Source organism: Centrocercus urophasianus, unplaced genomic scaffold (assembly GCF_019232065.1).
Source record: "Centrocercus urophasianus isolate 14NV4802_14NV808 unplaced genomic scaffold, USGS_Curo_1.0 seq_24, whole genome shotgun sequence".
In the NCBI taxonomy this organism is placed as follows: Eukaryota; Metazoa; Chordata; class Aves; order Galliformes; family Phasianidae; genus Centrocercus; species Centrocercus urophasianus.
The window spans coordinates 10715518-10729023 of NW_024884800.1; the positions used below are offsets into that span (position 1 = coordinate 10715518).

At 51.3% G+C, this 13506-nt stretch overlaps 1 protein-coding gene across 1 annotated transcript; it reads right to left on the minus strand.

Annotated features, from left to right (window-relative positions):
* Positions 1–8054: 8054 nt before the first annotated feature.
* Positions 8055–13506, minus strand: LOC122163667 (cyclic nucleotide-gated olfactory channel-like). The gene is made up of 6 exons (XM_042825058.1): positions 13406–13506; positions 13140–13247; positions 12773–12943; positions 10574–10681; positions 10284–10390; positions 8055–9622 (listed from the first exon to the last, which is right to left on the minus strand). The coding sequence occupies exons 1-6, from the start codon at positions 13504–13506 to the stop codon at positions 8199–8201; spliced, it is 2019 nt and encodes a 672-aa protein (XP_042680992.1). The 3' UTR covers positions 8055–8198.

Sequence of the window (13506 nt, forward strand, 5' to 3'; positions counted from 1 at the left end):
CCCAATCCAGGCTGAGTGCCACAAAGCAGCCTGACAGAGAGCCACACCTGGGAAGGCTTCACTCCCTCCCACCAGCTGCACCCCTCCATCCCACTGCAGCCTTCAGAATAAGGCCTGAGTCCCCATCCTATTATTCTCTGCTGTCTCCTTCCCCACAGCCACTGCTCTCTTGGTTGGCAGTGGCTTGAGAGAAAGGCAGCCCTCAGCTGAAGTCTGTCTGAAATCCAGACCTTGCAGCAGATGGATCAGGTCAAGAGACGTGATGCAGCCCAGCTCCGTGAGGTCACCCCGAGCAGCCCCATGAGGGCCCAGAACAGCGTCCCTACCTTGGGAAGGGGTAAAGCCAGGATGAGCTCTGGTGAAAGCAGGCATTATTGCAGAAGAGGAGATGGGCTGATGCTGAGATGGAGTTCTGAATGAGGTGCTGAAAGTAGGGCTGGTGGTGCTGCTCCTTCCTAGCACTTGGATCTAAAACAAGGAGAGAAAAGAGGAAGCATTAGCCAGGTATTGTCTGGCTGATCCTGGCCCGGAACTAAAGTGCATTTAAAGTGACCCTTCTCAAAGCCTCATCTCTCCCATTTGATGTTTCTCTGATTCAAGGATCTTTTTGCCTGCAACATCTATTTCTCTGTCAACAGCACTCAGAGCATCTCTCTTGCTATCTTTAGTCTTGGTTTATTGATCCCTCATTTCTATCTATCCATCTAATTCTTTTGTGCTTATTTCTGCCTGTCACTCCACTTACTGCATCACACCTGGCCTGTTTTACAATGTGCAGCTCCTGTCGGGCATGAGCTCAGAGCTGAGCAGCCCGGGGGATGAAATTGCTTTGTGCAGAGAAGGACTCCCCTCTGCAGACCCTGCAGTGTTTCCATAGCTGTGTTTGGGGAGGGGGGAGAGGGAGGCTGGGAATGAACACAAATTGGGCAGCAGCCCATGCTGTCAGACCCTCTGCCCTGCCATGGCATAACGTATCAGAGGAGATTAGTCAGAGCCTTGATCCTAACGCCATCCTGAATCTGAAAGGCAAGCCATACCCTTGGAGATAAGGGCATCGTTGACAGCAGAGTCAGCTCCCAGCACTGGCAGGTTCAGGGCATGGCAGGGCACAGCAGGGAGCAGGAGAGGTGGATATGAGGGAGAAAAGCCTGGGAAAAGTCAGGGGGGAAGTGCACCCAGAGAGCTGCTTTTGTTTTATCTTCACCTTTCTTGTCTTTAAAGGTGAAGTGGGAAAAAAAAAAACAAGGCTAAGAACAAAGCCCTGTTACTTATCCCAGCTCGTTAACTCATTAACACAGGCCATGCTTGGCAAGCGGAACAGGAGGAAGGAGAAGGATTTGAACGTCAACCATAGCCCAGCCAGCTGGCAAAGCCAACTTTATCCTGGGGTGCAACAGGCTCAGCACTGCCACCGGGCAAGGGAAGGGATTGTGCCACTCTGTAGGTGTCCCTGCTCATTGTGGGGCATTGGACCAAACAAACCAGCCTTCAAGGGTTCCTTCCAACTCAAACAGTTCCATGAATCTAAGACCAAGGCTTTGGGACAGGACAATTCAGGAAATCAAATCCTCACCCGCATTCCAGAGAGAACAGCAGAAAAGAAAGGGGGAGTGGGGCAGTAATTCAGGCTTAATGAGCCTAATCAAATATTCATCTGGTAATTTCCGTGAATTTACAGAGAATGTTAACAACATCAATACAATTAATTGACTCCAAGATGCTGCAACCTAAAGCCCATCCCCAAACCGAGAAGCCGTGGGCACTGGGATTTACTACAGTAAAGCTTATGGGATGTTGATCTAAGCAGGGGGTTCCCCTCTCCAACACCCAAGGTTATATTCCTCAACTGCTGCTGCTGGGTACATGGAGCAAGGATGGCACAGGGGCACGGGGCCCAGAAACCAACACTGACATCTCTTGCTCAGGCTCAGAGCAATTTGGGGTGATTGGGTTCCCAAACACCATCCAGAATTTCCTCTCAAAATTTCAGCATGCAAGGTCCATGTAAGGCTGTAGCAGAAAAAACACTGGAGAAGGAAAAAGAAGTAAAAGCTAACTGCTTTATGCGGACAGGTAAGGCTGAGCTCTCACAGAAACAGCAGCTGTGCCCTTTGTGTCTGACAGAAAGCAATCAAGCCAAGGCCAGCTCACAGGAACCTTTGCCACTGCTTTGCGGCAGAGGGATTTCCACGAACAGCGGCTGGTTTGTTGGTTGGGTGTTTTTGTTTCTGGCTTGATTTTTTTCTTTTTTTTCTGTGAGACATTTTCTCTCAATTTGTCTTTCTCAAAAGGTCACTTTTACAGACAGCAGCCCACTGGTGCCCATCACTCCAAGGCTCTGACAAGCCAGAAGAACTGCCAGACCACACTTTGCCTCCCAGCTACGTTCAATGCTCTTTCATTCCCCTAATGGAGAAGGCCACTGCACCATTAGAAACCCGAGAGCACCAGCACAAGGAAGGACTTTGCACAAGAGAGGCCTTGCAATTATGTTCTCTCCAAGGGAGATGCCACAGGAGCTGGTTGCCGTAGGAAATCTCAGAGCAGACATTCTCCAAGGAGAGGGAATACAGCTACACTGGAGCTCCACCCAGATCACAGTGAGATCTGCAGTGAGCAAATGGAGCTCCAGAGAGCAGAAGTTCTGCACACATGCAGGTGGAGCAACGTCAGCTGCGCTGTGAGCTCACGGAGCAGGGAAGAAGCTGAATACGTAATACTTGTTGGGAAATGCACGGCCATGGCCCTAAGCAGACCCAGCACCAGGAGCTGAGAGCCCCGCGTGCAGCACGCTGCTCCTGGCAAACACATCAATGCCACTACTCCGTGCACAGCGGTTGGGAATGGCAGTGCTGCTGATGGCATGTGCTAAGTGTTAATTACAGAATTCAGTCTCTCTGTGCTACTATCATTTTAGCTGGACTAATAACAGCAACGGCTCATTGCGTTTTTGGTTATGTTGTTAAAAGTTTTAATTACTGCTGCGGTCCTCCCGTCATTCCCTTGGCAGAGATTCTCCTCAGGGCAAAGTGGGAGCTGACACTTGCTGCTCCCTTCCAAAGGGGTGTTTGTGGGTTGGGGGCTGGGCTCACCCACTGCCTTTGCCCCACAAAGCCTTTCCGCAGTCATTCCCAGCCATAGAAGGATGCTGCAGGACTGGGAGCGAGAGTCCAGCCTCTCTGTCAGCCCCCAGCCCTTCCTTCCAGCCCCTGGCACAGCCCCCAGCCTCTGGTGCCCCCCCAAACCCAAGGCAAGCAGCAGTGCCTGCCTGCAGTCCTCCCTGGGGAGCTGCTCACTACAACATGCTGGCTTTTAATTTGCTTACCCGAGCAATAAAGCGGAAATGAGGAATAGCAGCTAATTAAAAGTATCGATTCATGTGGCATTCAAAGACATGCAGAGAGGGCCAGGAGGGAAGGAGAGATGAGGGACCTGGAGGAGAAGAGGGGAAAAGAGGACTTTCGGATGGGTGCATCTTGCTTCCTGGGACTTCTTGCTATGGGGAAGACCTTTGTCCTCCAGCAGTCCCATTCCTACAGAGCACTATCTCCAAAACACCAGGTCTTTTCTCTACTGAAGTTCCCAAGCCTGCCATTTCAGCAGCCCTGTGCCAAAACCAACTGAAGCTCACTATGCCCTGGGTATTTCTAAGAGTGATGGCAGGCAGACAAGGATCCTGGAATGGGGGAAGCACACAGCTGCTGCAGTGGCACAGCCTGCTTAAAGGTCACTGCTCACCGTCCCCTCTGACTTTCACATCTGTAAAGCTGTGCGCAAACACACAAAATACACTGCCTTTGTGATTCAGTTATACACAGCCAAGCACACACAGTACATCAACTGGGGAGAAGCTGCTGGAGGGACTAGAAGGCACCTTGGGGCAGCAGATCCAGACAGTTCCAGTCTGGCTGGTCCACAGGTCATCCATCCTATACTTCATCAACCACTCTCTAGTATGAGAGCATAGCTTTCAGTACCAAAATCTGTGTCTGCAGCTCCCATGGGAATGGAGAAAGGGAAGATGGAGGCCATCACCATGGACTTGGGGCTCAACCGTGGCTGAGTTTCTCTCAATAGAAACATCTGGTTCATTAGATGAGGCAGGTGCTGAGACTGCCCGTGTCTGGCCAGCACATCCGTCTGCAGAGGAGGGTGTCTGCTGAATCCTTACTTCTCAACAGGAGTTAGAACTTTGAGTTGTAATTAAAAAACAAGAAGAGTGAAGAGCATCTTGACAGCTCTCTGCCAGCGACAGAGCTATGAATAGACTCAGAAGCACCTGCAGACATGCATGAGATGAGAAACCAATGCTCCTCTGCTCATTACCAAATGTCACCATCTCCCTACCCCTCCATCCCATGTAGCTACCAACAGCTGTCCTCAAGGTATGGCAGAAGAGCCAAAAACATGGTCCCCATGATTCCACACACTGAGCAGATCCCCTATGGGGCAGGGCAGGAGAGGTGCTGGGAAGGTATCCCGAGTCTTTCCCTCCATCCCTCTAAGAGAGACAGACAAGAATGGCTTCACCTCCTGCTCACCCTGAGCCGCTGTCATGGTAACACACATGGTTCCCATTTGAGAAAGAATGGGTACTTCTGCTTGTCTGTCCAAGGAGGAAGCAGCACCCTGGTATTTCAAGCAGGGGAGGAGCAGGAAAGCAAGCAAGACAGTCAGAGGTGGATCATGGACAGGATAACCCAGACCGGCCACTCTGTGCTTCAGCAAGGCAAAGTTTACCAACACCACACCTGCAAGAGGGCTGCAGCACTCAGCCATTCCACCTCTGCTCCTCATAGCTGGGCAATGTGCCCCTGGGGCCAGAGATTCTCTCTCTCTCCAGGGCACACTGAGACCCTGCACTAAGGCTGATAGAGGACTTGAGCTCCACAGAACCAAAGAGAGCCTGAGCACCAACCAGGCTGTATGGCACAGCGGATGCTCAGCAGGGAGGCTCTGCCTCCACAGGGCAGAGCCCGTATCAGTGAGTTAAGACTCAGTGAAACATCTCAGGAAGGTTTCTGTCTCTTACAAGTCCTTAGACACACAGGGCTGCAAACAACACTTCCATTGCTCAACCACAACAGACCCTTTGGCAGAGTTTGGAGCTTCAAGAGACTGCAGCTCAGCTGAACCTCAGCAGATATTGTTCAATGAGGAAGAGCAAGGCTGAGGTTTCAGCCTACATACAAGATCCAGGGCTCCATCTGGAACCACTCTGCAATCTTAAAATCCATTTGTCCAGGCCTATATGAACCTTGCTGACCTGACACTGGCTAACTTACCGTTCTGGTAGAAGAGCAAAGCCAGGTTATTAGCCCGGTTGTCTAAGGAGAAAAGATTAGTTTGGAGCCTGTTCAGTTCACCAAAGTGCCTCTTCATGAGCATCTTCAGAAGTACAAACAGCAGGTGGGCAGGAGTCATCTCTGTTGTGTCCTGGCAGGACCTCTCCATTTCCCCAGTGAGATGTGTACTTATCTTTCCCACAGGCAAACAGGAGAGATTTTCTAGGTATCAACTGGAGGTGATTATTTCTTTCCTAGAAACAGTGTTCAGAGAGGAGAAGGAGAGCCCAATACCAAGCAAAACATTTATGGTTGATTCACCCAGCATTTATGGTTGATTCACCCAGCCCTTTTTCTACAGCTCCGGTACCGCAGATTTGCAGAAATCTGCAGCAGAGGTCAGGGGCTCCTCTGGCTCGACAGCACTGGAAGGAGCTGCCTGGCAATCCCCATGCCTCCCCCCCTCTGCCCTTGCCCTCTCTGGAGCTAAAGCCCCAAAATATTTGCTCGTATTTGATGTCTCCTATTCACAAAACACAGCTGAGTAAGAGCCTCAGTCGTACAGGGGATAACTTTTTTTTATTTTTTCTTCCAGCAGGAGAGATCCAACAGAAACAAAACTATAGATAATATATGGCCAAAAGAGTTTAACGGACCCTCAGCTTTTCCTCCTGGGTGCCAACCAGCACGCACAGCCTTTGGCATCTCCAGGAGAGCCTTACAGGGAGACATTCATACTGCAGCCACCAGCAATGGTCAGCCCCAGGGTGCATCTGCTGTGCCCTATGTCCTCTGTGCTGGGGATGCAGACAGCCCAGCAGTGCAGCTGTGCCACTGTGCTCTTCTCTCCAGCATCTGCCTGTCGGCTCACTGGAAAAATCATGGAGCTACTGCTAATTTCATTAGCAGGCCCATCAAGCGGTTCATCAATCTGTGATTTCCTGGCTTGCTGCCCCGAGAAAACAAACGGGATCTGCTCTGCATTTGGAAAGCCATCCTCCGGGGTAATTTGACAGCTTAAGTTTCCCGAGTGGATTATTATCTCGGATTAAAACTAAGGGGGGTGAGAGGAAGATCGGGTTTTTTTTTCGTTTTCTCCAGCAAGAAGTGAAGATATCCCCTAAACGGTGAGCATCTCCCCCAGCCGGAGCCAGGAGCTGCCCCGCTCCGGGGACGGGCAGGAAGGAGCGCAGGAAGGAGCGCAGGCACCGCGCCGGGCCGCCCGCATCGCCCAGCAAACCAGGCGCAGGGAAAAGCAAACCCGGCGCTGCTCTGCCCGCCGCTACGCAGCCGTGCGGCGGTTCCGCGGCTCACAGCTCCCTCTCCCGGCCCAACCGCAGCAGCCGCAGCCTCCCTCCCGTCTCCCCTCGCACGGGGCGGCTCACGGCGCTCGGTGTGAGCGGAGGGAGAAGCTGGGAGCCGAGGGTTTGGTAGCGAAAGAAGTCAGAGCAGAAGACAGTTCATCTCCAACCACAGTCAGCTTCGGTCTGACAGATGCACCCCCCCGTATTTCATCGAGGCAACCAAAAAAAACCATTACTGTGCTCTGAGTTCCAATTTTGGTAATTTAATCTTCCCTCTCCCAGAAATCCCAGAAAGCAAGGCCGTTCCATTTCAAACAGAAAATCATCCAACATAAAGGAAGTCAGGCTCATTTGAGAGGGAAAAGAAAGGACAAAGCAAGTGTTCTCCATTTTCCACCATGAGCCTTTGTGCTTTGGCATGCCCTCATCTGTCATCCCACTATTTTAGCCAAAGTATGAGTTGAATTTGACCCAGCACACGAATTTCCCAATAATTCCCTTCTCTAACAAGCTTCCTCCTCTTTGGAAGCCTCTAGTGATGGTGCTGAGCTTGCAGGGACTACATGGCCACTCTCACCTGCTTGCACCGTGGACCCACAGGGCTTTGCTGGTGGCCGTGATGGGGTAAGGTTTTTGTCCTTGCACACTCATCCCCATGACTGCCATTCATTTCTCTAGACAGCAACTGGCCCTAAACTCCCACCGACTACAAGAAAACCTCCTGCCTAAGAAAATAAATGCATTCTACACTCTTTCTGAGCTACCCACAGTAAAGCAAATATGGGCACAGTTGGGTCCTATCACCACTTTGTTCCTTAAAAATATGTCATTTCAGTCATACCCTTCCTGGCACATCCAGCCATCATTAAATAGATGAGAGACAGCTGCTATCTTCGTTCCTCTCACAGTGCAACAGGCACTGTCATTCAATAAGGAGCAGTCTTTACATCCACCCTGCACTCATCATCCGAGTCCTCTGTAGTCCAAATGGAAATCCCTCCACCACTGCAGCAGGAGAGCAGGAGGAAGTGCTGTTTCCTGGTAAGAGAGATGTTTGGGCTACCCATGTGCCTGTGCTGGGGCAATTTGATGGCTGAGCACTGAATACAGCAGAAAGAACAGAGCAGTGGGCAGCTGCCTGCTCTTCCAGCTGGATGCCCAGCCTTGCAGTAAGAGGTGGAGATGACCTATGGGGTGACAGCGTCCCAGACAAGCTTCCCTGTCTGCAGATATGAGAGGCACAAGTTGGACTTTCTCACTCGAGATGGTACTCCAGGTACCCCCCCATCAAGGTTCACATCCCACTTTCTACTAAGGCAAAAAGAAGTGTGATCGACAGAGACCTTTTCCTGAAGCTGGAAGGAAACATCAGTAGTGGCATTAGTCATCCTCCTCTTCTTACTGACCCAAGTCAGAGGTTTCACAAGAAATGAGACAGGATTGAGGAGGAGCTAGGACAGTTGTCTGATTTTGAGCCATCTCAGGAGCTGCCACTCAGTGGCAATGCTAAGAACATGTGAGAAGTCCTATCAAGGCAGTCGAAGGTGCTCCCACGGGAAAACTGCCTCAACACAAGGCAAGACATCATCTAGCTGAGATCTGCACGCTTTCATTGCGACCCAGTAGGTGTAGCTTCACCTTCAACCTCAGACAGACTGTCTGAACTATCTGAGAAGAAGTCTTCCAGATCCTGCTGCCTCATTTGGGACTCCAGGACACTAATGCGCTGCTTGAGCTTCATCTGGGCATCATTGTACTCTGTCAGGAGCCTTCCAAGGCGAGTGTGAAGTGTGTCCAGGTTCAAGGTCAGTCTCTCCAGCTTTTCTTCCACACTCTTCCCTTCCATGCTTTCTTCTTCAGCTGACTCATCCAGCAGGCCTTCCTTGCTAAGGATCTCCCGGCCACGTTCCTCCAAGACCATTTTGGCATCAGGATACTCTGTGACCGCTTCCATTAGATCTTCCTTTGACAGGCAGAAAAGATCAGAGTAGCCCAAGCTACGGATGTTGGCTGTGCGCCGGTTGCCCATTTTGCTCCCTTTAATGTTCAGGATGCTGATCTCACCAAAGCAGCCGCCTGCAGTGAGCAAAGCATATTGCGTTATTCCATCATCTGCCACCACGGCCAGCTTCCCCTCCTTGATGATGTACATCTCTTTTCCAATATCTCCCTTGCGGCAAATGTAATCCCCTGGGCTGAACACCTGAGGGCGAAGCTTCAGCACCAGCTCCACCAGTAGACCTGCCTCACAGTCCTGGAAAATCCTCACCTTCTTCAGTGTCTCCAGGTGAACATTGATGGCAATCTCTGCCCTTAGTTTATCAGGAAGACTCTTGAGAACTTCCCGTTCATCTACTGCCTTCTTGTTGGTCCACAGGTAATCAAACCACTTGATGACTTTGGTTTCCATGTCCTTGCTCACCTTGCGGAACTGCATGTAGTGTTTAATGGCATCGATTTTTGCCTGGAACTCTGCTCTGGTGGCATTCATGTTGGATATCATGGACCCTACATTCCCCACAATGGTGGCAAAGATGAGGACACCGATGAGGAAATCAAAGATCACAAAGAGGTATTCTTCATCGCGCACGGGAGGAGGGGTCTCTCCAATGGTAGTCAAAGTCAGGGTAGACCAGTAGAGACAGTAGACATACTCCCGGGTGAGATACCCGTATTCAGGGTCTGTGACATTGGGATAGACCCAGGTATCTTCTCCAAAGCCTATGGCCTTGGAGATGGCATAGTAAATGCATGCATTCCAATGGATGATCACCAGGATATAAAGAACCAAGTTGCCGATACGGAAGATGTTGGGGTAGCTGGTTCTGGTCTCTGTCCTGTCAAAGAACTCAAACATGCGGGAGAAGTGCAGCAGCCTGTTGAATCTCAGCTCAGGGCGGTGCAATCCCACAGCAAAGTACACCAGGTCTGTGGGCAGGATGGAGAGAACATCCAGCTTGAACTGCAAGGTGTAGATGTAGTTATCCCGTAATTTCTTCAGGTCCTTAACCAGGAGGCCCTGTTCCAAGAAACCTAACAGAGAGAAAGAATTATTTTGGCTTTTGTTAAACCCTACGGCAGGCTTTGTAAGCACTTCTGATAAATGGTATACCATTTCATGGTATGCCATACAAATGCGTGCATATATACAATCCTCCAAACATTACCAGCTCCACCTGTAAGCCAAGTAGGTGGCTTACAAGCTTTTGTTATCAAGCATTTAGGAAAAGCCATGTAAAGATAATGCTTAGGAATACACTCTGTTCCAGGAAGAAGTAGGAACACAAAGGTTTTCCTTCTCCAGATCAGGAATTATTGCAGTTCCGGACAGACACTGTACAGCCACCTCCTCCATTCCAAGAGCATGAAATACTACTATTTTTCCATGTAGATAATTCACTAGTTGAACTTGTGCAAAATCAGAGATACGGACATTCAACTCTGCCCGAATACTAATAGTAATGAGGGTAATTTTGTACAATTATTCAAAGGTGAAATTGGAAGCCAGGATGATTAATCTTTCATTCTGAAACTTACCTCATTTCTCAGATCTTTAAATTAGACTCTTTCTCTGGAGACTTGCTTCGTACTAGTGAGAACTAAGGTAGACAAAACCCTCCTTTTAATGGAGCTATAGATTAGGTCCCTCCACTTAGGATATTAGAGCAAAGCATTCACAAGGCAGGATGCTCACCTGTGCGCAGGCGGATCACTATGTCCCCAGTGTAGATGCAGTCTGAGATGTAATCTAGCACCAGCCAGAGGACAACATAAGTCTTCTGCAGGTCACTGAAGCAAGCCCTGCAGGATGACGCGGTGAGACCAACAAATCTCTCTCCCAATTGAATATAGGCTGATTCTTTCCTTTAGCTTCCCACCGCCCCACAGTCATCAGCACCAGCTGTCTGAGCCTCACCTGAGCCACAACAAGGAGGTGAAGATGAGGGCTAGAGGAGACAGGAGCCCTGCAACATCCCAGCTCACCTGGCCACAAGCAAGCACCAGTTGTAGAGAACAGGAACAGCAATGACGGCCAGCCAGCGGTAATACCAGTCCCCTGCAGGGTCCACCACAAAGGACTGCCATTTCTTCCTGGAAGCAGAGAGAGGCCAGAGCTGGCAATGCGTGAATAAAGGGCTAAACATAGAAATTAGGGTTGGAAGGAACCAGCCGCGTCATCCCCTTCATCCTTTGCACTAGCCTGGATCAAACAGCTGCAGCTTGACTGCCAGTCTGTAGGCTAAATCCAGTCCCAGGAGTGATAAGTAAAAATGTCCCACATTGTTTAACTTCCTTTATCCCCAAAGTAACGTTCATTAGCATAGCAGAAGAGAAACCACAGCATGGCAAGGCAGAGCAGGTGGCCTCCGTGAGCCGCAGAGGCAGAGCCAGAAACAGATGTACGGATGAGGGTGACCAGAAAACTTCTGTTAGATGACCTTGCCTCTCCTAAATGAGGCATGGATTGGAGCCAGACAGATCTGAGAGAAGACGATTAATTAGAGCAGGAAGGAAAGCTTGCTGCGCACCAGAGGGAGCACCATGGGGCTGCCCAAGCCCCAGAGCAGCGGCTGGCATCACAGAGCTGCCATCCCACACCGCCTGCCTGCCTGCTCAGCCCTCTGTCCAGCCTTTGAACTGCTCCCAACCATTTGATCCTGCTCATCTTGGGGTTCTGAGATAAGATGCATGTGCTCCCATGGCCAGATCTCACTGAAGGAGCTGGGGAACAGGAACTCTGCAGCTGGACTGATAGGCTCAGCCACCACCACCTGCTAGGGCAAAACACCTCCCCCTGCATCCTCGCCTCCCTTCCAGCTCTGGAATGTGCAAAGCTCCTCCAGCAATAGGAAAAACAACCCACTTGCCAGCACATTCTCTGTGCTCACCCCGCTGCTTCCGACAGCTTCAAAAGCAGACTTGTGCCTTGAAGCCTCCATCAGTGGTGTGCCAGGTGGGAATGGAGCTCAGAGCAGGGCCAGCAGTGCTCCTTCACTCTCCCTCTGGGTGCAACCCTGGACATCCATGTGATTCTCCCCACATTACAAGAGTAAACAGTTGTGTTTTGCTCAGGACAGGATTGATGTGCAGCTTAAATATTTTCTGAGAAAGGGACCTCTTGCTCTCTGAGACATAAGGTAACTGGCATCTGGGAAACACCAACTCACCTGCAACCAGGCAGCACTGCTGTAATACTGTATCACAAGTACTAATCACCTCAATAGCAATGATAATCATGGTGGTAGTTTCAGCTTTAAGTCACCAATGCCACCACCTCCCCAGGAGAGCTGTGGTAGTCTCCCTTCTGCAGTCTGTGGGGCAGCACCAAATGCACATGCACACACACACACACACACACACACACACACACACACACACACCCAGCCCAGGGACCTTTATCCTATCCCTTCAGCAGGGATTTTCAGGCTGTAGGGTGACAGCACTAAGCTCTACTGTCCCATCCCCTGCAGATACTTTGCAGGGTGCAGCTTTTCCCAGGGAGCCGTAGGCACGGAGCAGCCTTCTCAGCACACATCAGCTCCTCTCCCTCCAGTAATTAACAAGCTCCTTTTCACCTCGCAGGGCAGAGCACTTTTTTTCCGTGACTAGCAACAGCCCTGATACAAGGCTCAGATACCTGCCTCCAACAGAAAAGGATCATTTCTTGGTGTTTTAATTACCGTGTACAATGGTAGGGTCCAGACTAGTCCGTGAGCTTTGCCCCTTAATTAGCCGGCAGAAGAAAAGCCAGGTTATTGCTTTTCACCGGCAGTGCAAGCTGAGGAGATGAAAGCACAGGGTCTGAATGAGCCTTTTCAGAAAGCTGCCGTCATGGTGTCTGACCTCGGAGGCGGGGAGACGGGCAGCAAACGCACTCTCTCTGTCTCCCTTCCTCCTGCAATGATGAATGAGGCTGGAGGAGCCCACTGGTTTGTGCTTGCCTCGGCATCCAGGGTGGACTCTCCTTGTCCCTTGCTCCTCACATGCACAGCTGCAGACCCATCTTGGCTCAGATGCCAGCAGAGCACAGTGGAGCCCTCCTGCTGCTGCCACCCCCTGCCCCTGGGCAGAGCTGAGCCCACTGCCCGTGGGACACCTGGCCCTCGCCCATCACTGCCTACACAGCATCGCATGTGGCCAGTCTTCAGCCCAGGGAGGCTGTGTCACAGGTAAGGGCCCTACTTTTTGGTTTTCTCCTCGGCCTCCTCATCCTCTGGATCACTGCTGGCATCAGCAGGCACTGTCTGCAGCTCAGGGCCCTGGAAGCGTTCAAGGAAGGGGTCTGGCCTCTGCTGCTCCTCCTGCAAGCTCTTGCTGGCCCAGTCCCGCAGCACCAGCACAAGCCTGACAATCCTAAATGGGGGAAAGAGGCAAAGTCAGGAGCTGCCCACACAGCGAGGAGAAAGCAAACTTTTGTGACAAAAGCCAGGTCAAAGCCAGGCACAAAAGGTTCAGACAAGAGCCTAAGCAACAGCTCTCCAGCTTCCTTCCATGCTCTGGAAATGCATAGGACCCGACCCTGCCCTGCAGCCTGCCCCCAAACGGCTACCTGGCCAGGGCTCGTCTGCCTTGGAAAGGAGGGGCAGCTGGCTGCTCCTCCCCATATGCAGGAGTTCCTCTGTGCAGCTCCAAGGTCTCATCTTGGGTCGAGTAGGTCCTGCAGTGGGGAGAAGGAAGGGCAATGGCATCACTGCACATCTCAATGCCACCACTCCTGCTGGGTGAACCAGGGGAAGCGGACAGCTGGGGTGTGCCACTGTGCCCTGAGACTCAGCCCTGCCCCACCAATGCCACCCTCTCCTGAGCCATCCTGACCTGCTCGTGCCAAGCCCTGTGCTCTGTGCATCAGTCCTGGCTCTGGTTGGTAGGGGTGGGCAGGGGCCAGGCAGCTGCAGGCCGTTACTCCTTGCCATCAT